At 43.8% G+C, this 25,169-nt stretch overlaps 1 protein-coding gene across 1 annotated transcript; it reads left to right on the top strand.

Annotated features, from left to right (window-relative positions):
- The first annotated feature begins 757 nt into the window (after nucleotides 1-757).
- Nucleotides 758-19,574, top strand: LOC127218780 (schlafen family member 5). The gene is made up of 5 exons (XM_051179758.1): nucleotides 758-819; nucleotides 9,292-10,322; nucleotides 11,905-12,030; nucleotides 15,980-16,694; nucleotides 16,865-19,574. The coding sequence occupies exons 2-5, from the start codon at nucleotides 9,320-9,322 to the stop codon at nucleotides 17,673-17,675; spliced, it is 2,655 nt and encodes an 884-aa protein (XP_051035715.1). The 5' UTR covers nucleotides 758-819; nucleotides 9,292-9,319; the 3' UTR covers nucleotides 17,676-19,574.
- Nucleotides 19,575-25,169: the final 5,595 nt, after the last annotated feature.

The raw sequence follows: 25,169 nt of genomic DNA, 5'->3' as shown, positions 1-25,169 counted from the left end.
AGTGCTTATCAGACTATTAAGAAGTGAAAGCAGGACTGGAGCAAACGCTTTAGGAGTTCCAAGTGTCACAAGATCGGGAGGTCTAGGCTGGACCAGGTCTCTCCCCCCCCCCCCCATACCCTCAGTTGCAACATATCCAGCTCTGCCAACCCATGCACCAACGTGTCCGTGTTCGGTAAGGACAGCGTCTGGAGGGTAGAGCACCCGCAGAAGAAAACAGGGAATCAACAACCTCGACCGTTTGGGGACATAGAGATAAAGGAGAGCTTTAATTTTCTGTCTTGAGATCTTCTGGACGCCTTCACTGACCTACTCCCTCCATCCTGAGAATCGCTATCATTTGATAAGATGAAGTGCTTGACTTGGAGATTCCAGCAGAAACCGAGGAGCTTCAAGCACCGAGGAGAGGGACCCTGGAGCAATGGAGTATGGAGTGTCCTGAGAAGGGACAGATAGGGTCCGGGAGATTTGGAGACCTGGGATTACACCAGATTTCCTTCCTTGAGTGGCAGGCAGTAAGAACTATAAGCGCTCCTTCGAAGTGAAAAATAAGGAGGGAAAAAAAAAACAAAAAAAAAAAAAACAAAACAAAAAAAAAAAAAACCTCACCCAAAAATCATCCCTTTCGTTTCTCCTCAAAATCAAGGTTGTTGATAGCACGGGGGTTTCCTGTTTTCTACACAGTGCTCCACCCAGTGCGATGTCACCAGGTTTATAAAAGGACAAGAGCCTGCAGGCTAGAAGTCTCCACTCAGAGCTGCGGAGACTTCCTCTCTGACTCCAGGAGGCCGGAGCGCTGCGGAGGACAGACACTTGCTGGTAACGAATTCCCCGCGGTCTCATGCACAAGTTTCCTCAAATCTCAGGTCGTCAGCCCCTCACCCCCACCCTCCCCGTCACACCCCTGCCCTCCAGGGCGAGGTTGTGGGAAGGCAGGGTACTGTGCCTGGAATTCCAGAGTTCGCTTCTCACTGGGTGGCCAGGAACCCGGAGACTTGGGCAGCGGGGAGGCTTGTGAAGGGGAGCCCCTACCCATCCCAAACCCAGCCTTCCAAGATCTGTCTTGCTGCACTTGTGAGCAAACAGGAACCGGGCATCCTGAGGAAGGAAGCCAAGTGAGGTTCTGTCCCCCCACCCCCACCCCCACCCCCGGGAGTAGAGAGGTAGTGTCCTGTCTGTCACCAGAGCCTTCCCTGAGCTCCAGGCTTAGCATTCTCCGACCCAGGGGAGCCCAGCACTGATGACAACCAGGTTAAGTATAATTTAATGGGCAATCTGCAGAGCATGATTCTGTTTCCCTTTAACACAGGGTGGTGGTTCTGAAAGCAGAAGTGAGTGAGGAAGAGAGGGGAGGGGGTTTGGTAGTAGCTCCTCAGGTACTACCTGATAAGGTTGGGGTGAGGTGGTAGCTGGTGGTTCAAAGTCAAACTCCTAAGAGGAAGTGGGTATAGTGTCTGCAGGTCGCCTGGCTCTCCCTATTCAAAAGATCAAAACTGGGCTTGTCCTGATGATCTCGTGTGTGTGTGTGTGTGTGTGTGTGTGTGTGTGTGTGTGTGTGTGTGTGTGTTGGTGTTGGGAATGAGGGGCAGCAGGTGAAAGGGGACTGAGTTCCTGTGGCTCCATCAATACTAGAGCTGCTAGTTACTTGTGTGACAGCATCCTGCTGCCAGAAGGAAGGGTTTAAATACCAGGAGGCATTTAAAAACTATCTTTGGGAAAGTGAAAGAAGAGAGTGATGTAACCATGTGCTTTCCTGGACGGATAGGAATTATGCCCACAGGAAAGCTAAAATCCATTTCAGAATAATCTTGGTGGGAGGATTCTCAGCCGTCCTCTCAGAAAGCCTGGTGTCTTGGAGGGGCACTTTGTTAGGCAAGGTGAAATGAACAAAATAGAAAAAAAAAAAAAAAAACCTACTCTCAAATTCCTTGAGGAGATTACATCCTGCTCTTATGTAACTGCAAGGGAAATACGGCTGTTTCCTGCACTACACAGTAGGTTACACTGAGAGAGGACATGGTAGTCTGAAAAGTCTAAACTTACAACAAGGGAACAGGAAAACAAAAATTGGAGCCATGTAAGAGCCCCCAAATCTTAAAGTGCCTGGTGAGACTCACTCCTTTAATTCCAGCACTGGGGAGATAGATGTAGGTGGATCCCTCTGAGTTCAAGGACAACCCAGTCTTCAAAGTAAGTTCTAGGTCAGCCAGTGCTGCACAGTGAGGCCCTGTCTTTACAAAAAAAAAAAAAAAAAAAAAAAAGTCTCAAAGTGCAGTATTAGTTTTTTTTTTTTAATTATAGATTTAGTTTCCTGGCGGGTTTTGAGCTTATAATATTCTTGTGTAGTCTTAGATTTATTGTTACTGAATCTAACCCAGGTTGGCTGGAAAGCAGCCACTGAGCCATCTCTCTAGCATCTCCTTTATCCATTGTACAACTTCTTTTTTTTCCTTCTTTTCTCTCCTCCCTCCCTCCCTCTCACTCTCTCTCCCTTTCTTCCTTCCATTTTTCTCCCTATTCTAGCTGTATATATCCTAGCCCAGCCTAGAAATCCTGCCTCCACTAAGCACAGAGTTTCTGGTCACCAAGCCCAACTTCCTGTTTTCTGGTTTTGCTTTGGCTTCGGTTGTGAGGAGAGCAAACTCAGGATAACCTCCCCCTTTCCCCCCTATCCCACCCCGTTGCAAGGCAAGTGCTGCAGCACACCCTAGCTAGCTCCTGTTTTCTTAGCTGCCTTTTGAAGCTTCTGAATGTAATTTAGACACAAATTCTTCATCAGATATATAATTTGCAAATCTGTTTTTTCAACCAGGTTCTTATATTTTCATTCTTAACAATATCTTTCAAGAAGGCTTTCTTTTCTATTTTTCAAGATTTCTTTGTTTGGGGCTAGGGCGGTGACTCAGCAATTAAGAGTACTGGTTACTCTTCCAGAGGACTTTGGTTGCTTCTTAGCTCACAACCATCGGTAATTCCAGTTTTAAGGAATCTTCTGGCCTCCTTCTTCTGGCCTCCACAGATATCAGGTACACACACACATACATGTGGACCAAACACTCAGATACATAAAATAAAAATACATGGTGGCACATGCCTTTAATCCCAGTTCTCTGGAGGCGGAGGCAGGAAGCTCTACCAGAGTTCCAGGCCTGCCTGGTCTACAAAGCAACTTTCAGGACAACCAGAGATGTTACACAGAGAAGCCCTGTCTGAAAAAAGCCAATAAACAAATAAGTAAATAATTTTTTGTAAGACTTATTTTATGTGTCTGGGTGTTTGGCTTGCATGCATGTACACGCAGTGCCCTTGGAAGCTAGAAGAGGGTGTCAGATGCTCTGGAAACGGAGTTACAGACAGTTGTGAGCACCATGTGGGGCTGGGATTTGAACCTAGGTCCTCTGGAAGAATATCCAGTACTCTGAGTCATCTCTCCATTCCTTTCTTTCTATATTATGTACTTAATGCCATTTACATGAAATGTCTGCCCAACCCAAGGGAACAGTGGGGAGGAAGAGAGGGAGAGAGGAAGGGAGAGAGAGAGAGAGGAGAGGACAGAGAAAGAGGAGACAGAAGAGATAGAGCAAGAAGACACACACAGAGAGAGAAAGAGTAAGAATTTGACCACACACTCTGTAGCAACCAGTACACAACCTGATTGTTCAAAAGCTGGTTGGTTAATAATTGACAACTTCCTTAATTCTGCCTCCCTCTCCCTTCAGGAAGTCAATAATGTTCCCCAAATTAGTCAAGAAGGACAATCCATTTTTCTCAGCTTTCCTCTTTCCCCACTGCAACCTACTCAGTCAGACCACACCCAAGCCTTCCTTTGTGGTTGCTTAGCAGGCTTCTGCACTCCTCTGCTTGTCTTTGCATTCTAGCCAATGCAAGCAATGGCAGCTCAATGCCTTGTTATAGTGAGTTCAGAACCAATACCAGGTTTTTAAAAAACACATTTTTATTTAAATAAAAAACAATCTTATTTATTTAAATAAAAAACATACCAATCCCAGCTCCCTCTCCATCCTGCCTCCCATGTCCCACCCACCCACCCCCATCCACTCCCTAGGGAGGATGAGGCCTCTCATGAGGGATCATCAAAGTCAGTCACATCATTTGGGACAGGGTCTAGGCCCTCCTCCATGTATCTAGGCTGAGAGAGTATCCCTTTATAGGGAATAGGCTCCCAAAGCCCATTTGTGCACCAAGGATAAATACTGGTTATTGCCAGAGACCCATAGACTGCCCAGACCTCCCACGTTCAGGGGCCCCAATACCAGGTTCTCAAGCCAGTGCTCTTACCAATATCGGTTCCAACAAAACACCGGCTCACAGCTCGCAGTTCTAGGTCCAGCCTTTGGCCAGGTGAGCACTCACTGAGCCTCTTCCATATCGCTGATAAGAGCTTATTGATCCTGCACTCATGTGGTAAACAATCCCTGACTCTGAATTCTTTTTCTCTGTGTTGACTTAGTAGTTTTTTGGTCCCTGAGTTTTGTTAACGGTTGGCTCTCATTTTGTGGAGTCCTTGGTAGAATCAGACTATTCCTCTTTATCCCCTTCTCTTTTCTTGTGTTGCTCATAACAATGAGATAGTCAGGGCAGAACTGGCCTTACAGATCAATGAGTTTGAAGTTCTTTCTAACTGGTGTCTATTTAGACAAAGAATCAGGTCGCTAATAAAACCAGGTATGGTTCTCTATCTATCTTGAGTTTTTGTCATGAGATTTTTAGCTTTGATCCAAAAGTCATCTATCTTGGCTCACAGCCTCTCGAGGGACCACAGATTGTTGAGTCTGGGGTCAAAGTTTGGAGATAAAGAGATGTAGGTGGAAAGACACTTCACATTCTTCCTGATGGTTGACAGCTCTGCAGAGTGTACGAAGTCTAGATACCCCGCTCATCTAGAAGAACCTACTTCTGACATGTATACTAAGTCATGCTGTTGGATCCCCACACTGGGAAGACCCCCACTCGAATCCCAGGATGCAATGATCAATCAGTCGATCATTCCACAAATCACAAACCACAGAAATCCGCACTTGATGCAAAACAGCAAGAGGCTTTTTATTCCTGCGTAACTAAGGTCATTAGATTAATACCCTGGGCTGCCCTCTTGACTTCTGCGACTGCTCACTGGTTTCCTAGGGCTATGGGTGAGTTTCCTTTTTGATCGCCTGGCAATGGATGATAGTAACCTTTTGAGGCTGGTGAATGGCCTCTAATAGGGCCAGGATTGCTTTTTGTTTTTAATGTCTTTGCCTGCAGAGATTAGTAATCCCCCTGCCAATAGATGGCCCCATGAATGTGGGCAGTGGCAAAGGTATATCAGCTGTCAGTATAAATGTTTACCTTTTGTCTTCCTGCCAGACGCAAGGCCTGGGTGAGAGCCACCAATTCTGCCTTTTGGGCTGAAGTTCCCTCTGGGAGGCTGCTGGCCCATACAGTGTGCTCTAGATCCACAACAGGAACCCCTGTCACCCTTTTACCTTCCACAATATAGCTGCTCCTGTCAGTGAACCAGGTCAGCTGGGCGACCCGCCATGGCTGGTCCCTCAGGTCCCGTCGGACCCCTGTCTCTTCAGCTAGGACTTCTTGGCAGTCTCTTCAGCTAGGACCTCTTGGCAGTCATGTGTGACTGGGAATTGGGGGTCCGGATCTGGCAATAAGGTGGCAGGGTTGATCATGGTGGGGGTGGTGAACTGGATACGATCCCCATTTAACAGCAGGCAATGGTAGTGGGTCATGCAGGCACTGGATAACCAGTGTTCGGGTGGCTGCATGACTATGCTTTCAAGAGCATGAGGGGCCACGATGGCCAAATTTTGTTCCAGAGTCAGTTTATCAGCATCCTTGACAAGCATCGCCATGGAGGCAACGGACCGTAGACAGGCTGGCCATCCACTGGCTACAGGGTCTAGTTTTTTGAAAGGTATGCCACCGGTCTCTTCCATGGCCCCAGGAGCTGAGCAAGTACCCCCTTAGCAATCCCGTTTCTTTCGACCACAAAGAGAATGATTGCTTGGTGACATCAGGGAGAGCCAGGGCTGGGGCAGACAGCAAAAGCTTGTTGTTGCTCTTGATCCCAATTAAAAGGGGCACTAGTTTTGGTCAGGAGGTAGAGGGGGGCTGCTAGCAATGGGAACCCCGGGATCCATAACCTGCAGTAACCGGCGGTCCTCAGAAATTCTTGCACCTGGCGAGCCATCCGCAGTACCAGTATCTGAGTTACTGCTTGTTTTCTTGCCTCTGTTAACCATCTTTTTGGGGGGCAGTCTTGTGCCCAATGACCTCTTTCTTTGCAATATGCACATTGATCCTTTCTAATGGGGGGGTTCGATTGCCCAGGTCCCCCGTCTTTCTAAATTGATTCCTAGTCTGAGCCTGTTCCCTATCATTAATTACGGCGGCCAAGATCCCAGTCAAATTTCATTGCCACAGAGGCCCTCTGGCCTTCTGAAGTAGGGTCAAAAGGAGTATATCTCCTAAATGCTTCCATGAGATATTCCAAGAATACCAAAGGAGCCTCAGTGGCCCCCTGGACTACTTTCCTTATCTTAGCCAAGTTAGTGGGGCACCTTGCGGCTCCATGGAGACCAGCCACCAGAGCCCAGTGGTAGATTGTCAGTCGCTCCCTACCTGCAACTGTGTTGTGGTTCCAGTCGGGCTGGTCAAGGGGAAATCCAGCATTTATGACGTTGGGGAGTTGAGAGGGGGTCCTGTCTGCCCCAGGCACATTTTTACGAGCCTCAAGGAGAACCCTTTCCCTCTCTTTAGTGGTGAAGAGAGTCTGGAGGAGCTGTTGGCAATCAATCCAAGTGGGCTGATGAGAGAACTCGATCAAGGACTCTACAAGACCTGTTAGCTTCTGTGGGTCCTCTGAAAAAGGAGGGTGATTGGTTTTCCAATTGTATAAATCTGCAGAGGAAAAGGGCCAGTACTGGAGCTGTTGGAGGGGAGCCTGACCATTGTGCCCGACTTGGGAGGGGGCCCATAGGTCCGCAAAGGCAAGGCCAGTAAAGCTTCAGGAGTGGCGCCTCGTCTGTTGCGCCTCGTCTGCTGCGTGTTCCCTGTGTCAGCCCTGGGGCTGGTTCAGGGTTCTTTTGGCTTGGAGGGGCAGAGGGCTCATCTCCCCTTGGGCCTCTCCCAGTATCGGTTGTGGAGTCAAGGTTGGCAGATATGGAGGTGGGGGGTGGGGTGGGGGAAATCCAGGAGGAGAAGGTCCTCCTGGATGGAAGGATAAATCTTCTGTGGGCAAGCCAGTCGGGAAGGCCCCTCCAATTGACCAGAAGTCTGGACCGCCATAACTCCGGAGTCTAGCTGGCCATTCGTCCTATGCACCCATGGCTTAACCCATTCTGGGCTAAGTCCTGCCAAACCTTCATGTAGGGTTTTTGGTCTGGGTATTCTCCTGGGCCGGCCTGAAAAACAATGTCTTTAACAGCAAGAATTATGGTCAGGTCAAGTGGCCCCTCAGGTGGCCACCCTACATTGAAGGTAGGCCATTCTGAGGTGCAGAAAGTCTGCCACGGACCCTTTCAGACCTCAACCGACAGGTTGTGGGCCCTGCATTTAATTTCCGTCTAATGGTCGGTAGTCAGACTAAGGGGCAGAGGGGGGAGGTGGCTTTCATCTGTCCCATCATCAGTCGGAAAGTCAGATACAAATGGAGAGACAAGAACATGAAAGCAACACTCAACAGACAAACACGGCCATGCTTGTGGCGCCACAAAAATGAGTGTTTCAGACAGGGCAGCGCTGTCCAAGTGGAGCGCTAAATCAGGAGGACTCGATCAGACAGATCTGGGTCCTCTTCAGAGGAGACCACCAAGCATCCTTGCTTCTCCGTTCCTCACGGCGTCCTCCAGGGCGGCAACCTGTGGTCCTCTAGACACGTCTACCGACCACGGCCAGATTGTTCTCACAAACAGTCGGTCAACTGCAAACCGAAAGTGAACCAGAATCAGGTGACAGCAACAGATCAACAGATAGAGAAGACACCTTTCTTACCTCCAAGGTCAAGTTCCCTGGAAGCAAGGATCGATGGTCGATTGTTCTACAAACCTCAGAAATTGGCACTTGATGCGAAACAGCAAGAGGCTTTTTATTCTAGCTGGCTGAGGCTCAACTCATACCACACAAAGGAGGAGAGAGTGAGCCCCAAGCCCAATTTTACATGAGCTTATAAAGACAAAAACCACGATGGGGGGGCTAGGGGGTCTGGGGTTAGGGGCTAGCAAGCTCCTGATTGGTTGGGCCCAGGTGCCTATTGTTGGCCAGGCCTCATGCTCCTTATCTGGCACCTGCATCTGTGTTTCTAGGAAATGTTTTGCAAGCCCATTGGGGGGGGGGCGTCCTTCCTGGTCAGGAGTGCATGTTCTCAGGCTATTCTGGGACCTAGGGCAACTGAAAAATTTCCATCTTAACAATGCACCTTTCTAAATGTCTACATTCTACGTCAAACTGCTGTTCTTATTTCAAATAGTTACTAATTTTTCTTATGATTTAGAGAACTCCAAATTCTGCCAGGTATAGCAGTAAGCATTCTGTTTCTACCTCTCTGATCAAATTTGCATTGCATTGACATTCTGTGTGTGTGTGTAACCTTTATGATACAGCGGAATCCACCAGAATCAGAGTTTTTAAAATGGTCTGTTCAATAGCAGCAATGATAAATTCCTAACAAAATCAGATCGGATTAAAAAAAATAATCTCAAGAATCCCCCACTCTCAATTAGTGGAGAGAGGCAAAGAACCAAGAAAAAATGGTAACATAGGTATCCAGCAGAGATTGCATTTGACTAAAGAAGTTTCCTACCTGGATCCCACCAGCACTATCAGAAAATTTTCCAGGTTTTGAAGATGACCCGAGAGACTTTGCCACTCAAAGAACTTGACCAAAATACCCCCCAAATCAGTGTAAGCCCTGCCAAGATAGTGAGTAGAGATGCTTGCACATGTGCCTGGCAACATGATTCCATCCCCAGGTCCCACAAGGTGGGAAAGAACCGACTCCTGAGAGTTGTCCGCATGCGTGTGTTGTGACATGTGCATGCTGTGATGTATATGTGTGTGTGTGTGTACAATTTTAGAAAGAAAGCAAAATCAGAATGAGCAGTGCCTCGTGGCCATTTCTGTGGTGAAAGTGGGCATCCCACAGACTAAGCTTTTTTTCATGAAGCTGGCTTCAGGCTGTGGGAATAAAAGGCCAACGTCAGAAAGATGTCCTTACATTTGATTTCACACCTTCCCATTCTTGTCCTATTCTAACGTTTCTCTCTTTCCGGCTTCCAGGAAAACATTTCAGATAAAGGCTGAGAAGATGAATTGTCTGGAAAATCTGGAATTGAACTTTGCTGAATATATCACAGATGGAGGAAAGGCCACTCTGGGGGTTAGGCAAAGGGCGGGGATGGATCCTGCACTCCGGCTGAAACAGGATGAGACCATCTCAAAAGCAGTGTGTGCTCTGCTGAATTCTGGTGGGGGAGTGGTCAAGGTTGAGATTGAGAATGAAGACTATAATTATGAGTGTGATGGAGTAGGCCTGGATCTGCCACCATTGTTCAGAAACCATATAGATGAGATGTTGCAGGGAAAGTTCTTTTTAATATTTGTGAATTCGTGGGAGGTGGCACCCTCAGGTGTGCGGCTTGCCACCTTGTGTTCCAATTTATACCACAGACATGGAACATCTACTGAGGTCATGGATTCTCTAGAAGCCCTACTATTCCTCAGAAGAAGGATCCAGGCTCTTGAGAATGTCGGTGATCCCAACTCATTAAATCCACAGGAGGTCCCAGTTGACAATCAGATGATCTTAGCTTCTGATTTATTTAATAAACAGCAGCGGCTTCTGTACCTGGAAAAACTCAACTTTACAGAGTCCCCGCATGTTGAATTTCAAATGTTCTCTGCAGACCTTTCCCAGGGCATTAAAGAGAAACTCCCTAAGTGTGTTTCTGCACTTGCCAATTCTGAAGGAGGATACGTGATTTTTGGTGTGCACGACGAGACCTGCCAAGTCATTGGATGTGAAAAGGAAAAAGTAAATTATTCCAGCTTGTTGACTGCTATTGACCGCTGTATCAGGAACATGCCTGTTCATCACTTCTGTTCACAAACCCATAAAGTGCAATATGACCCCAAAGTCCTGGAAGTGTATGATAAGGGGGCCATCCGTGGGTATGTCTGTGTGATCAAGGTGGAACGATTCTGCTGTGCAGCATTTGCCAAAGCACCTGATTCCTGGGAGATAAGGGACAGTCATGTGAAGCAGCTATCCATGAAGGACTGGGCAGCTTGGATGATAGAGACGGACACAGGTCAGGAAACAGGACCGAAACTGTAGAATGTTTGCTGGGGGGAAGGGGACGGGAGGGCAGAGAGAAAAGGGAGATGTGTAATGCTTTGGTATTTGGGGAAAGAGATTAATTCATATAGATGGCAGAACACTGCCCTTGCCCACTATCTAATCCCCTGGAATATTCTGTGTTCATCAGAATGTCAGTCCTATTGGAGGCTGGTACAGGGGCAATCTGAACTAATTACTTCTGTTCCACATCTTCTCTTTACTTGTTTAATTTTGAGTCAGGGTAGCCTTGGCTGGCCTCAAACTCAAAACCCTCCTGCTGAAGCCTTCAAGGGTGTTCGATGACAGGTGTGACCCACCACTCCTGGCACAGTTTGCCTCATGTGCATGTTAAAACCTCTTCCTTTCTGGCTTTTTTGTTTGTTTGTTTTTTGAGACAGGGTTTCTCTGTATTGCTTTGGACCCTGTCCTGGAACTGGCTGTGAAGACCAGGTTGGCCTTGAATCCACAGAGATCAGCTTGCCTCTGCCTCCCAAGTGTTGGGACTAAAGGTGTGCATCACCAACACTGGCCACCTCTTCCTTTCTGATGACCAGCTTGCATTTAGTTATTCAGCAAATCCCCTTTCCACAAGGATAATAGATGTGACTATTCTAACTTCCTGACAGTGTCCTCTTCCCATTTTAAAGCACTCTTCTATTTTATTATTATTATTATTATTTTATTGTTGTTTTTTGAGACAGGGTTTCTCTGTGGTTTTAGAGGCTGTCCTGGAACTAGCTCTTATAGACCAGGCTGGTCTCAAACTCACAGAGATCCACCTGCCTCTGCCTCCTGAGTGTTGGGATTAAAGGCATGTGCCATCACTGCCTAGCCTTAAAGCACTCTTTTTAAAAAACAATTTTATTTTACATATATAGGTATTTTTGCTGGAATGATATCTGTGCAACATGCATGTGCAGTGCCTCTGGAGGCCAGAAGAGGGCATCGGATCCCCTGGAATTGGAGTTACTGATGTTTGTGAGCTGCTGGGAACAGAACCTGGATCCTCTGGAATAGACAGTGCTCTTAACTGCTGAGTCATCTCACAACCTATAAAAATTATTCTTAATCCTTTCTTTAAGGGTTTTCATGAACAAATCACAATTTCCCCATTTTCCCATTTCAAGACCCAAGGTATAATAACCATAAATGACAGGGATGTGATGGGCGTGTTTTGGAAAAGTGAAGATAAAGTGAAAATTAAATGAGAGAAAGCCAATGGTAACTTCAAAAGTCATAAAACAAACAAACAAAAATGGTCCATTTCAGAACTGTGTAGCATTCTATACCATTGACCTTCACATCTTCTACTCACATATACTTAAAATAGTATTCTTAAAAAAAACCCAATTTATTTCAATATTGAGTATTTGAAGAGGTGGCTCAGAGGTTGAGAGCATGGGCAGCTCTTGCAGAGGACCTGGGTTTGGTTTCTGGGTGATCTGTGCTGGAAATGCAAATATCTGCAGATCCCAGCTTTTAGTTTAACATGGCTCAGCTAAGAAGAGGGGTCTCCTCACTGTGTACCCAACTCTTGTTTCTTCTTTCCTCAGAGCTTTCCAGCTTTCCTCAGATGATCATTTCAAGGAGCATTGCAGATACTACACCCCGATGCAGGACTGTGTGCACACATAAGATTTTGAAGTGTGTGGGAGATTTGCAGAGGGATTACTTCCCAGGTAATTGTCATCTCTGGATCTTTGGGATGATTGTTCCTATATTTAGGGAGGAAACCCTTTGATTCTTATGTCCTAAACTTATGGAAAGTTTAGGGAGGGGACTTGGCAGGTACCCACATGATGGCACACAACCATTACCACAGTGAGTGGGTAGGTACATTGCAATATAGTTACCAAATGGAACATTAGCAGCGAAAATGTTAATTGCTATATGCAAGCACAGGGCTGAGTGTAAACAGTGTTTAGGCCATCTTGTCGTGACCTTGTTCATGGATTTTTCTTGATTCTATCATTGGTTATAAAAATATTTCTAAACATTCTAGTGTTTCTAAATATGGATTTTTTCTTAGTTTTAGTTATTTCACTATGAAACTTTTTGCACATAGACAGGATATAGAACAAAGATATAATTTAATAAGTAATTTGTGCCATGAAACTTGTGTAACCACCACCTAAATAAAATAAGTAACTAGAACTCTGCAAACACTCTGCTGTTGTTTCTTTTTCAGCTTCCCTTCTTTTGAAACAACGTTTTCCTTCCTTCCTTCTTTTTTCCTTTTTTTTTTTTCTTTTTGGTTCTTATTTTCTTTAAAAAATAATTTGTTTACTTTTATTTCATGCACACTTGTGTTTTGTGTATGTGAAGGTATCAGATCCATTGAAACAGGAGTACAGGCAATTGTGAGCTGCCATGTGGGTGCTGGGAATTGAACCTGGGTCCTCTGGAAGAATAGCCAGTGCTGTTAACCACTAAGCCATCTTTCTAGCTCCCCAGTTTTTTTGGTTTTTCAAGACAGGGTTTTTGTGTAGCCCTGGATGTCCTGGTATTCACTTTGTACACCAGGCTAGAGTGGAACTCAGAATTAGAGGTGTGTGCCACAAGCCTGGCACCTTTTTCTATCTTAAGCAGTACTTTAAAAAATTTTTCTATCAATAACTGACACACTCTAAGGATAAATTCCGTGTAGTAACAATTGCTTATAAATTTAGATGGATATTGCCAAAGAGCAATCCAAAACATATGCCCAGGCCCATGTTCACCAATATGGTCTTACCATGGTGATTTTCTTCAAGAAGAATCTTAGAAGCCTTTTGTTGTATCAAATATTATTTTGATGCCCAATCTATTCAGCCAGTGAGCTGAATTGGAAAGAACTGTCAATTTTACAGTGTAAATTTTCTCATAGTTCAACATGGATTGTCTGGTTGATCTTACAAATCTTCTCTCTCACATTTGCTTAACAACCTACTATCATTTTGTTAGCTCTGAAAAATAATATTGTTAATTAAACCATAAGATATATGACTAGTGAAACACTGAAGTACATTTGCAATCCATGAAATGTGACACTTGTCTCAAATATCCCAATCGTTTCAAAGCTTTATAACATTGTTCTTTCATATGTTAATGTCATTTTTAGAATAGGCTCTTTTACTTAATAAACATATTAATACAAAGAGGAAAGATAATTTTGAGTAACCTTTTCTATATTTATGACCTTTTATTTCTTTAGTTCATTGGTTAAGTATTTCAAACATAAAGTTACTTTAAAATAATAGTAGACAAATATAGTAGGATACTGCTGGGTTCAGTCTAGTATATCTCTTACTCCAGACAAACTTTACTGGTGTGTTCAAATTGTTAGTGTATCCAGTTTATGGTATCAGTCATATGACCAACTAAGCACCACCAAAATGTACCTTTTGTTATGACAACCTCCCATTTTCTTTAGAATCAGCATATTGCTCTATATTGGTACTTTAAAATTGAATTGTTCAGGGGCTGGAAAGATGACTCAGCAATTAAGAGCACTTGCTGCTCTTGTAGAGAGTCTAGTTTGATTCCCAGCACCCACATGATGGTTAGCAAACATTTGAAACTCCAGTTCCTGGAGATCAGACATCACCTTCTGACTTCAGTAGGCACTGTACACACACAGTACACAGACGCTCATGCAAACAAAATGCCCATGTACATAAAAATAAACAATTTTTTTTTTAAAAAAAGGGAAAAATTAATGTTCAAAATTCGATTACTTGGAGTTTCTATTGTCCATTCAACCAAACACAGAAATATGAACTCATCCGTGGTTCTGCTTTGTACCTTGAATTTGAAACACAGATTTTGGGTTGACTTTTTGTTGTTGTTATTGCTGTTTCTGTCTTTCTTTGCTTTGAGAGGGTGGTCTCACTAAATAGGTCCTGAATGTCCTGGAACTCACTATGTAGACCAGACTAGCCTTGAACTCACAGAGATCCATCTGCCTCAGCCTTCCAAATGTGAATTTGATTTCCTTTGAAGAGTATTCATAGTTTGGGTTAGATTCCAGTCAGTGTTTATAACCCTCCAATTTTTAAGAGACTCATGTATATAGTCTGTATAGCCAAAAAATTAATAGTACATATGCAAAAAAGTCTTTATAGGTATCTTTCATATTTACATATACTCATACATAAAACATAAAAAATATTTTAAAGGATTTTTAAAAGTCAAAATTAACCTACATGAAATAGACATTTTTGTTGTAGTGTTATGGATATTAGCACACCCATAGTTTTGTGTAACCACCATCACAGTCATAACCTGTGGCAGGTGTTGATCTGCTCCCCCAACCAGCTAGCATGTGGCTCTTGCCAAGTGTCTAGATGGCTCCTGAATGCTTTCCTTCCTTATACCACCATCCCCTTTTCTTTGTCTCTCACAAACTGTGTGGAGTTATCTGAATGGATTGGGGTGTTTGTTGCCTCCATGTTTACACATACTTCTGCCTCTTTTAGACAGTCTTACTGTGTGACCCTGGTTGGCCTATAACTCAACAGAGATCTGCTTGCCTCTGCCTCCTCAGTCCTGGGATTAAATACATGTGCCAAAACTCACAGCTCACACTTCTCCTTTTATTATCTCTCTATTCCCGAATCCCTGTGTCCTTTCCATAAAGACTTGCAAAACTGTTTCTTTCTCTCTCTCTCTCTCTCTCTCTCTCTCTCTCTCTCTCTTTTTTTTTTGCTAAGCTGTATTTTCCATCAATGTTCACACAGTCCCAGTGAGGCTTTTTCTTGCTACCTTTGCTACTTTGTACCCTGAGTTGTCTGTGTCTATTGAAACTGGGTTTTCCCAGATACAGGGTTTCTTATCTTTTTGCTGCTAACATAAAGCTGATCCTTGACACATGGTAGGGCCCAAAGGTTGGCAGGACCTCCATTATGTTATGGTGAAGTAGAGCAAGGTAGAAAAAGACCAGTTATTAGCTACTGACTTATCAATTTATTTAGTGATTTACTTAAAGCACTGCTGGAATAATATGGCTTGAGGTTGAACCTTAATCGAGTCTCATGGCAAATATACCATCATGCAGAACTTATGTGGAAAGTTTATTGGGGGAAGGGAAGGGAGTGAAGGAAGGGAAGAAAAAAGAGAGAAAGAGAGAGAAGAGACAGAGATCTCTCTGCCTCCTCAGAGAAATGGCTGAAAGAGAGAAGTGGGCGGAGCTTTCCTCTTAAAGGGACCTTTGCACCTGTGTACAGAGCCAGGGTACTGCTTACTATGTGTGCCGGGTCCCAGAGGGGCAGGGCCAGGTTTGTGTTTGCCTGGATGGTAACAATTGCTTGTATTGCTTGTTTGCCAAGGATGACTTCACTTGCTACCTGAAATAGAATGACCTGGATAAATAGCTGAAACAATGGCCATGGCCCTTAAAATCCTGCCGACTGCCCTGTACCCTTTTGTAAAATCTTGATTGCTTACCCACTCCATCTTGTAGTTTTAGAGTAAAAAATGCAAGTACGTACTGGACCTGGGATTTGATGGCTCTCAGGGGCTGTTCTGGTGACATCTCTCTTCTACCGTCATTGGTGTCAGAATGCTTATTCCAGAAAGATTCCCACAGTAATGGTGACTAATAGCTTGTCCTGTGAGCCTCTAATTCATTTGGATCCTTTCTTTGTCTAGTGTCACCTGACAGGATTACATATACTCCGGAAAGTGTCTACAGGGACCTCATCTTGGATCACAGAGGACTAAGAAACTTAATAAGTATGGAAATGCGCTCTTTCTCTCAAGGGATACTGATTTTCTCCCACAGCTTGGCTGTGGACCTCGGTCTTGAAAGGAAGCGGGGTGTCATCTGTGATGCTCTGCTAATTTCCCCAAACAATGTTCCAATCCTGTACACCATTTGCAACAAGTGGGATCTGGGGTACAGAGGGTATTCTATGAGGGTTGCCCGTACCCTGAAGCAGAAGCTGGTGAACATGGGTGGATACTCTGGGAAATTAGGCATCATTCCCTTGGTCTTGCAGCTGGGTCCTTATCAAACAGTAAGGGCCGGTTTGGAAATGCCCATCTACCCTGAATCCTATAACTTCACGACCATGCAGCAGATGGAAGTTCTGTTGCAATCCCTTGTGATCGTCTTGTTTGGGTTCAGATCCTTCTTTAATGAAGAGTTAGACTCTAAGGTGGTGACCCTACTCACAGACCAACAGTATCAGTTGCTTTTAAAGGATCTTTGCAAGAACAGAGAGTTGTTTGTTCATGGCTTACCTGGATCAGGGAAGACCACTCTGGCTCTCAGGATCATGGAGAAGATTAGGAATGTGTTCAACTGCCAAGCTGATGACATTCTCTATATCTGTGAGAACCAGGCTTTGAAGAGGTTTGCAAGGTATGTATGCAGCCTGACTCTTAGTTTCTTTCTGCTGGGCAATTTTAGCGGGTGAAGCTTTCAGGCTAAGCTCTGGGTTGTAGTAACCATGTTCAGAGACTGTAACTAGAGGTTGGGCTGACTTTTTTGGTATGGCTGAAAAAACCTGACTGTATTTCTTACACTTTCAGCCAGAGAAACATCTGCCAGGCAGTGACACGGAAATCCTTCATGAAAAATACCTTTAATAACATTAAACACATTGTTGTGGATGATGCTCAGAATTTCCGAACTGAAGATGGGGACTGGTATGCCAAGGCAAACTCCATCATCCAGAGAGGCACATATGAACCAGGAGTTCTCTGTGTTTTTCTAGATTACTTTCAGATCAACCACTTGTGTTGCAGTGGCCTCCCTGACCTCCAGCACCAGAGGTTAATATTGAAGCTCACCAGGATGCTCCGAAATGGATGCAGCATAGCCAACCACCTACAAGAAATAATGCAGCAAATCAGAAACAATCCACCCCCAAATGTCCCCTCAGAGGCCCTGACAATGGTCCAAGAACTTGAATGGGTTCCAGGTGTCACAGGCAATTTAGAGATAACTGATGCCTTGAATTTGAGTCAGATGGCCATTTTTGTAGCAGAGAAGTGCCAGTATCTCTGGAGGTCTGGCTATTATCCCAGGGATGTTGCTGTTCTTTTTAGCAAAGCCAGAGATATAGAAATATATAAAGAAAAGATTCTTCTAGCATTGAGGAGGAGGACCATGTCTCAGCTCACTGAGGAACCCAGTTCACTGGTGCAGGTCAGGGAAGAATTGGAATTTTCCAGTAATCACATCGAGTTGACTAGTGTCCAACAATTTTCAGGAATGGAAAGAAACATAGTATTTGGAATAATTCCAGTGGAATGTGAGACAGCCATTTTCTACAATGTTATGCTCTGTCTGGCTTCCAGGGCAAGAACCCATCTTTATATTATAAAGCTTTTGCTTTGATAGGGAGATACCAGTTTTCAATTAGGAAGGGTTTAGATGACTTTGAAACTCTTTGATTTAAACACAAAACATTTAATGTACAGGTACCCACTAAGTTATGTACTCTCCTCAATGTCAGGGGCAAATACAAGTGAGAATTCAGATAATAGTAAGAGATACTAGGGTAATTAGCTGACATCAAGATATCTCTCTCGCTCTCTCTCTCTCTGTTTCTCTCTCTCTCTCACTCAAAGTGGTGTGTGTGTGTGTGTGTGTGTGTGTGTGTGTGAGAGAGAGAGAGAGAGAGAGAGAGAGAGAGAGAGAGATGGGAAGGCATTGTGGTGCACACCTTTAATCCCAGCATTTGGGAGGCCGAGGCAGGTAGATCTCTGTGAGTCTGAGGTCAGCCTGGTCTACAGAGTTCTAGGATAGGTCACGATTTTGCAGAGACCCTATCTAGAAGGAGAAGGAGGAGAAGAAAGGAAGAAAGGAAGAAAGGAAGAAAGAAAGAAAGAAAGAAAGAAAGAAAGAAAGAAAGAAAGAGGAAACAAACATTGACTAACTAAAAGTATTGCAGGAAAAAGTGACAAAAAGCTGGGTAGTGGTGCACACCTTTAATCCCAGCACTCAGGAGGCAGAGACAGGAGAATCTCTGAGTTTGAGGCTGTCCTGGTCTACAGAGTGAGTTCCAGGACAGTCAGGGTTATACAGGGAAAACTTGTCTGAAAAAACAAAACAACAAAAAGACAAAACAGTCAAGAAACAATATGCTGAGGAAATGCTGGCAGTAAATGTGTAAGTAGTTTTTTTTCTCCTCTAAAAGTCTTATATATGGTGGTTTAATCCGAGCACTCAGGAGATAGACACAGGTAGATCTTGGTGAGTTTGAGGACAGCTTGGTTAATATAGTGAGTTCCAGACCAGACAGGGATACATAGCGAGACCTTGTTTCAAAAAAAAAAAAAAAAAGTTTCTATACATAAAAGAAAATTTCCAATATCAAAAGAAAGTTTGACAAAGAATGTGATGGGTGAAAGGGCACAGGAGTTTAAATAGTTCCTACATGTAGAGTCATTACTTATAGTAGCAGGAGTGTGACATAACCAGCATGTGTTATGACATGCTTTTTGGTGAGAAATAATACTTCTGTGTATTGTACTTCCTTCCAGAAGGATCTAGCAATGGCCATGAAAATCATGAATGCTTATAAATCTTTAGCTTAGATTCATCTCCAAAAAACTTTACGTAGACAACTTGCACATGGGTAAAAGGCTTCTGAATGGAAGTATAGAGTTTTCCTTCTAGTAGCAGCATGCAGAATAATAGTAAATATCTATTCAAAAGGATTGAAGGGAGTAATTTTCAGAATATCTCAACATCCATCATACCACGAAGCCATAAAAAGTGAGATATTTTCATTGTATTTATGTGAGGTCATCTCTAAGATGTTTTGCATTGCAAACAAAGTATCATCCAAAATATGTCTATCTTATGCTTTTAGAGTTGACATATATGCATTAAGAAGTTTTAGAAATGTACCTTAAAATTTTGTAGCAGTATTTGACTCTGGGGAAGGGAAATTGATGCCAAAGAGAGTACTCAGCTTTTACTTTTTATGACTCTAGATTTTATACCATGTAATACTTGATGGGATCTTTTTTTTTTTGCATGTGTTTTTACTTATGAATGTAATGGTTTTATGAATTATTTTCTCAGTTTTTATCAACATGTATCCTGGATAATCATTTCATAATCATAATGAATATTGATGTATAGTGAATGGGGGATTTGAAAACCATACAACATAATAGTTTTGTTTTGTTTGTTTGTTTTTTTTACCATGTAGGGTTTAGAAGCGCTGACTCATTGTCATATTTGCTCCAAGCTTTTTTTAAAAATAAAAGTCACAAAATACTACAACTAAAATGGAATTATTTTTTCTTCTTTTCCACGACAAGCAGATCTTTGAGATATTTGTTAAGCATTTCACATACACACAGGTGATGGCATCAGGACCACACTAACCATTAGAATGAAAGTGAAGGTGGAAGGCAAGACATTGGGATCTCAAACGGCTGGCATTTGGTTTCTATGGCAACAGTAGTAACTATAAAGATAGTAGAGGGCTGGGAAGTTGCCCAGTCAGTTCAAACCCTAGAAATCATGTAAAGAAATGGGTATGTTGATGCACACATAGTCCTAGCACTGGGGAAGTGGATGCAGGTTCCTACCCTATTTGAATTTCTGCCCTGACTTCCCCCACCTGGAAGTGTAAGCAAAATAAACCCTCACCTCCCCAACTTGCTTTTGGTTGTAGTGTTTTGTCAAAGCAGTAAAAACCCTAACAGTGTGCTTGGTCTACCAGCCCTGATGCTGTCTGCTCTTTCTGCAAGTAGCCCAGCTCACTCTTTCTTTGATAAAAGACCATAGGCATAGACAAATTAAGGAAACCAGATAGGGCTTTATTGGGGTCTCTGCTGTAGCGCAGGGGGGCAATGCCCAGGAACAAGGTCTCCTGGACTTGGACATACTGACAATGGGGGGGGCTGCTAAGACAAGCCTCTGGAGCCATGATGGCTGTCCTAGACCCTCTTTAGGCTGCTGTTGTCATCATGGGGGCCTTGCTCTGAAACAGATGAAGTGGTTTCTATAGGAGCTATGCAAGGACTATCATGGTTTCTGTGACCTTCTGGAAATTTCCTTGCAGCGTGTACTGTTGGAACCAAGTCTCTTCCGCAGCTGTGGGCACTTAAGGCAGCAGGAGCCATGAGAAGAAGGAATTGCCTGGCTGCCAGCACCTGTAGTTTCCACAAAAGTAAACAGAGTGGGCTGGAGAGAGTCCAGTAGGTAGAGGCACTTGGCGACAAGCCTGATAACATGGGTTTGATCCCCACAACTGACATGGTGAAAAGAGAAAGCAGAATCCACAATTGTCTTCTGACCTCCAGTGAGTGCTTTGGCATGTGTCTTCCCGACACAATAAATGCATATGTATGATTTTTAGTATTAAACGGTCTGGGGTTGTGACGGTAATGGCTCTGGGATCTGGATTTTTGTTCCCTTTCTTTAGGTCATTTCAACAAAGCTTCCTTCACTCACAGTTTAAGTTGTTTAAAAGAGAGAGACGCTCTGCTGGGAGACAGTGGTGGCACACACCTTTTAGGAGGCAGAGGCAGGTGGATCTCTGTGAGTTTGAGGCCAGCCTGGTCTACAGAGTGAGTTCCAGGACAGGCTCCAAAGATACAGAGAAACCCTGTCTCAAAAAAACAAGAGAGGAGAGAGAGAGAGAGAGAGAGAGAGAGAGAGAGAGTGAGTGAGTTTAGCCTTTGTAACAGAGATCTGTCAGCTCTCTAAGAAACCCAGGACAAGGCATACTCAGTGCCTGAAGCTCCTCCAAGTCCTTCTCATCGCCCCCTACCTTAACCCTCTCCAACCCAGGGGCTGGGTTTCCATTCCCTTTGCCCAGCTCTTGGTCTGCCTGCCCTCTCTCTTCTGATATCCTCTCTCCTTCTCTCATTCCTACCCCCTTTCCTCTGATAGCCCAGTTTAGTCTGGACTCTTCCAGATGCCTCTGACTGTGTTCTTCATAGCTCCAATAAAAACTTTCTCCTTAACAAAACCTAAGAGCAGCCATGTCCTCATTTTCCTTCAAGATCTAAGTAACAGTAAATCCTTTTATCACCCAGTGGACTTTATCCAGTACTTAACTCCTAGCTGAATGCCTTTGCAGAAATATCATATATCTATCCCCTTAGGAAAGGTCAAGCTTCCCTAATCTGTCCCATAGTGACACACTGGGCAAGGTCCCAAGGCTGAGGCACTTGAGTCATTTTGCTAGATCAGAGACAGCAATCTCTCTACTATTTCCTGGTATAAAAGAGGTGACCATCCTGGCTGGATGTTGGTGGCACATGCCTTTAGTCCAGCACTCGGGAGGCAGAGGCAAGTGGATCTCTGTGAGTTCGAGGCTAGCCTGGTCTACAGAGCTAGTTCCAGGACAGACTCCAAAACAATACAGAGAAACCCTGTCTCAGAAAAAAAAAAAAAAAAAAAAAAAAAAGAGGTGGCCACCCCTTCTGTAAAACAGTCTTCAAAGTAATATAGAGGTAAGGCAAATTGCACAGAGATTTTAAAAAGTGTTAAGAGTTCATAGGGTCCTCTCCTCCTCCCATTTTGGCAAAGCAACTTAACACTAACTGAGAGAATGCTGGGAGTTCAAAGCTTGGTGACCATAAGTCAAAATTAGCACAAATCAGGAAGAATTTATTGCCTATAGCTGATGGGGGAAATCCTTCTGTATGCTGTGAATGTTTCTCTTATTGGTTGATGAATAAAGGTGTTTTGGGCAATGGACAGGCAGGATTTAACCAGCTGGGAAATCCAAACAGGGACAGAGAAAGGTAGAAGGCAGAGTGAGGGAGACACCATGTAGCTGCAGAGGAAGCAAGAGACCCAGACATCATTGGTAAGCCAAGAATACATGGAAATGCAGACTAATAGAAATGGGCTAATAATTAAGAGAGAGCTAGCCAGTAAGAAGCCTGAGCAATTACCCAAACAATTCATAATTAATATAAGCCTCAGTATGTTTATTTGGGACTAAATGGCTGCAGGACCAGGTAGGACAGAAACTTCCATCTACTCGTAGCTGACAAAGAATATGAGAGTTACTTCCAAAACAGGGTTCTTCTCAAACAAAAGTGGATTCAGGGGCCCTAGAGCCACAAATAATCACTTTTTACTGTTGTGACAAAATACTATGACTGGCCAAGAAAAATTATTTTAAAAAAGCACTTAATTTGGAGGCTTAATAGTTCCAGAGGGCTAGACTCCAGTAGAGAACATGGCAGCAGGCAGCCGAGCATATGTGATTGCTAAAGTTATCTTTAAAGTTTAAATTACTGTGCTTAAGACATAAGACAAAATGCCTCTAGCCGGTCCAAGGACAGATGGAATTATGGGGGTTCATAGAAGATAACAAGTGCAGTGTTTAACTTTTCTAAACCAATTGCACAGGATGTGTGCTTGATCACATGTAGGCAGGAGGTATGTAGGCAGGAAGTGTCAGGATGTGTCTGATTAGACAAAGGTATCCTTGGACCTGGCCAGTACTTAATGAAGCTTGCTTCAAATTTGGCTCAAAAATGTCATAGTGATCTTAATCTTGCCTGGTGAGATTAACATTTTCTGGAGTCTCCAAAGACATCAGTCCACCCACATTCTAAAGCCAGACAGTTGCAGGATTTTCTTTCCCAGCTGGGTTCCGCCACTCTTGAGCCCCATATGAACACACAGAGACTTATATTAATTATAAAACTGTTGGCCAATGACTAGGGCTTTTTATTGGCTAGCTGTCTTAATCATTAACCCATGTCTAGTAATCTATACATTTCTCCATGGTCTCATCTTACTGGAGAGCACCTGGTCTGTCCTGTCTTCCCAGCTCCTCCATGGTGTCTGTCAGGTGGGCTCCCTCTGTCTACCTTTCCCAGAATTCTCTTTCTCTCCTAGTCCCACCTATCCTTCTTGCTTGGTCACTAGCCAAACTGTTTTATTCCTCAGCCAATAAGAAACATACAGAAAGACATCCGCATCACCAGACCTTCACTCTGGGACTCCAAGGGCTCAAGGCACACCTCAGGATGTGCACCCCTTGAGACATCCAAGGCTCCAAGGCATGAAATTGGTTTCAAAGACTATCAGAGTGAATTGCTATGCTGAGAAAAGCAGCCAGCCTATGCCGAGGCCTCCCATTGTAAGTCAGGAATTTTCTGTGACATCTACTTCTATTGGGATCCTGATCTGGGATGAGGAGTAGTGTGACAGGACCCAATGCTCTCTTATCTAAGGTAATAAAACAAGACATACCCACCTACCTGAGGTTTTTGGTCTGGTTGTTTTTTATTTTATTTATTTATTTTTTCTATCTTGTTCGTCTTGTCTTTGTAGAAGTTTTGTTGCAAACATGGGAGCTGAGATGAAAACCGGCCAGGTTGAGTTGAATGTGTGAATGACGGTGTCCACCACCTGGTTTGCTTTTGACTAAGTCTCCTTTGAATGCATGAGCTTGCTATATGTTCTGTGTTTATTGATTTTATTTTTGCTGTCTCTGCCTCCACCAACTGCAGGCCACTGCCATCTCCATTTGCCATTTGTCATGGCTGCTTACTTAGATGGCTCAGAATTTTTTTTCTCTATTTTTTAACTTTTTAAATTTTTTACATTCCAACCCCAGTTCCCCCTCCCTCCTCTCCTCCCACTCCCTCCCCTACTTCCCATCTGCTCCTCAGAGAGGGTAAGGCCTTCCATAGGAAGTCTACTAAGTCTGTCCCATCATCTTGTTGAGGCAGGACCAAGGCACCTTTCCACCCCCCATACTCCTGTGTCTAGACTGAGCAAGGTATCTCTCCATATGGCTCAGAATTTCTTATCTCTGAGCTTTCTGGCCAGTGGATTCAGTTTAGCAGGGATTTAATTTTTTTGGGTGTGGAGAATATTAAAGTTGTTTTATGCTGTTCTACTTTATTGAAAAGCTGGCTCTGGAGTTGGGTTATGACTTCCTTCTCCAGACCCAAGCATGCTTATTTAAAGGTCTCTTGTCTGTCCTATGTCAGGTGACTTACCTGCTTTTGTGACTGGGAAAAGGAAGCAAAGAAAACAGTAAAAGAAATTAGACTATTGGTTTTATTTAACTGCCTAAAACTTTTGTTAAGACATAAATCTTATCTCAAGATTTGTAAGCCTATTATATGAATTTTCTGTACCTCAAACTTTGTAAGTTTACTGGGTAAGGTTAGAAAGCTGTAAATTATGTGACAAAAAAAAATGAACTTAAAACTTGTTAACACAGGGGGTTGGTAGTTAAAAATCTATACATAGGTAATCTTAAAGGATCTTGGGATATAAACAACATGTGGCTTGCCCCCATCATAGCTGCTGACCCCCATTGGGATGGAGGCAGCCACATGGCTGGCAGACATGATTGCTAGGGCTGGAGTGGTTTGGATACCATGTGACTTCACCACCATCTTGATTAAAGGTGACCACGTGGCATAAACCTACCAAGAGGTAGCAACAGGTCTCCAAGATATTTTGGATTATGATGGATTTTTGTATAATTTTGTCCTGAAAACAAAGTCATAAAAACAAGGTTCATGAAAGATGGGATTTAAAAACAACCCTTGTAATAAAGTCTTAAAGCTCCTTCTGCATGTGTTCAGACACAAGAATGTACCTTGTGCTGGCAGCCAAACTTGTAATGCAAAAGTCACCCAGGTAGTATTAGTTTTAAAGGCATAAGGGGGCCAATTAGAGCAACTGAGACTTGGTACTATGTGGCAGGGCTTGAGTTCCTAAAGAAAGTTCCAGAGGGACCCCAGTAGATTTGGAGATGCCAGTGCCATGTGATGGTTACCAGAAACAACAGCCAGAATGAGATGGAACCAGCTGGGGCACAGAAGACAGGCTGGCCATACTGCTAAGGGTGTAACCAGAGAGATGACCTGAGCTCCTGGG

Source organism: Phodopus roborovskii, unplaced genomic scaffold (genome assembly GCF_943737965.1).
Source record: "Phodopus roborovskii unplaced genomic scaffold, PHOROB, whole genome shotgun sequence".
Lineage (NCBI taxonomy): Eukaryota > Metazoa > Chordata > Mammalia > Rodentia > Cricetidae > Phodopus > Phodopus roborovskii.
This window is presented reverse-complemented; position numbering and strand designations above follow the sequence as displayed.

Excerpts from the sequence above, each read along its gene's own strand:
- LOC127218780 (XM_051179758.1), top strand. The coding sequence starts at position 9,320 with ATGAATTGTCTGGAAAATCTGGAATTGAACTTTGCTGAATATATCACA. Across the intron at positions 12,031-15,979 it reads GCAGAGGGATTACTTCCCAG|TGTCACCTGACAGGATTACA; the intron begins GTAATTGTCATC and ends TTCTTTGTCTAG. Across the intron at positions 16,695-16,864 it reads GCTTTGAAGAGGTTTGCAAG|CCAGAGAAACATCTGCCAGG; the intron begins GTATGTATGCAG and ends TTACACTTTCAG.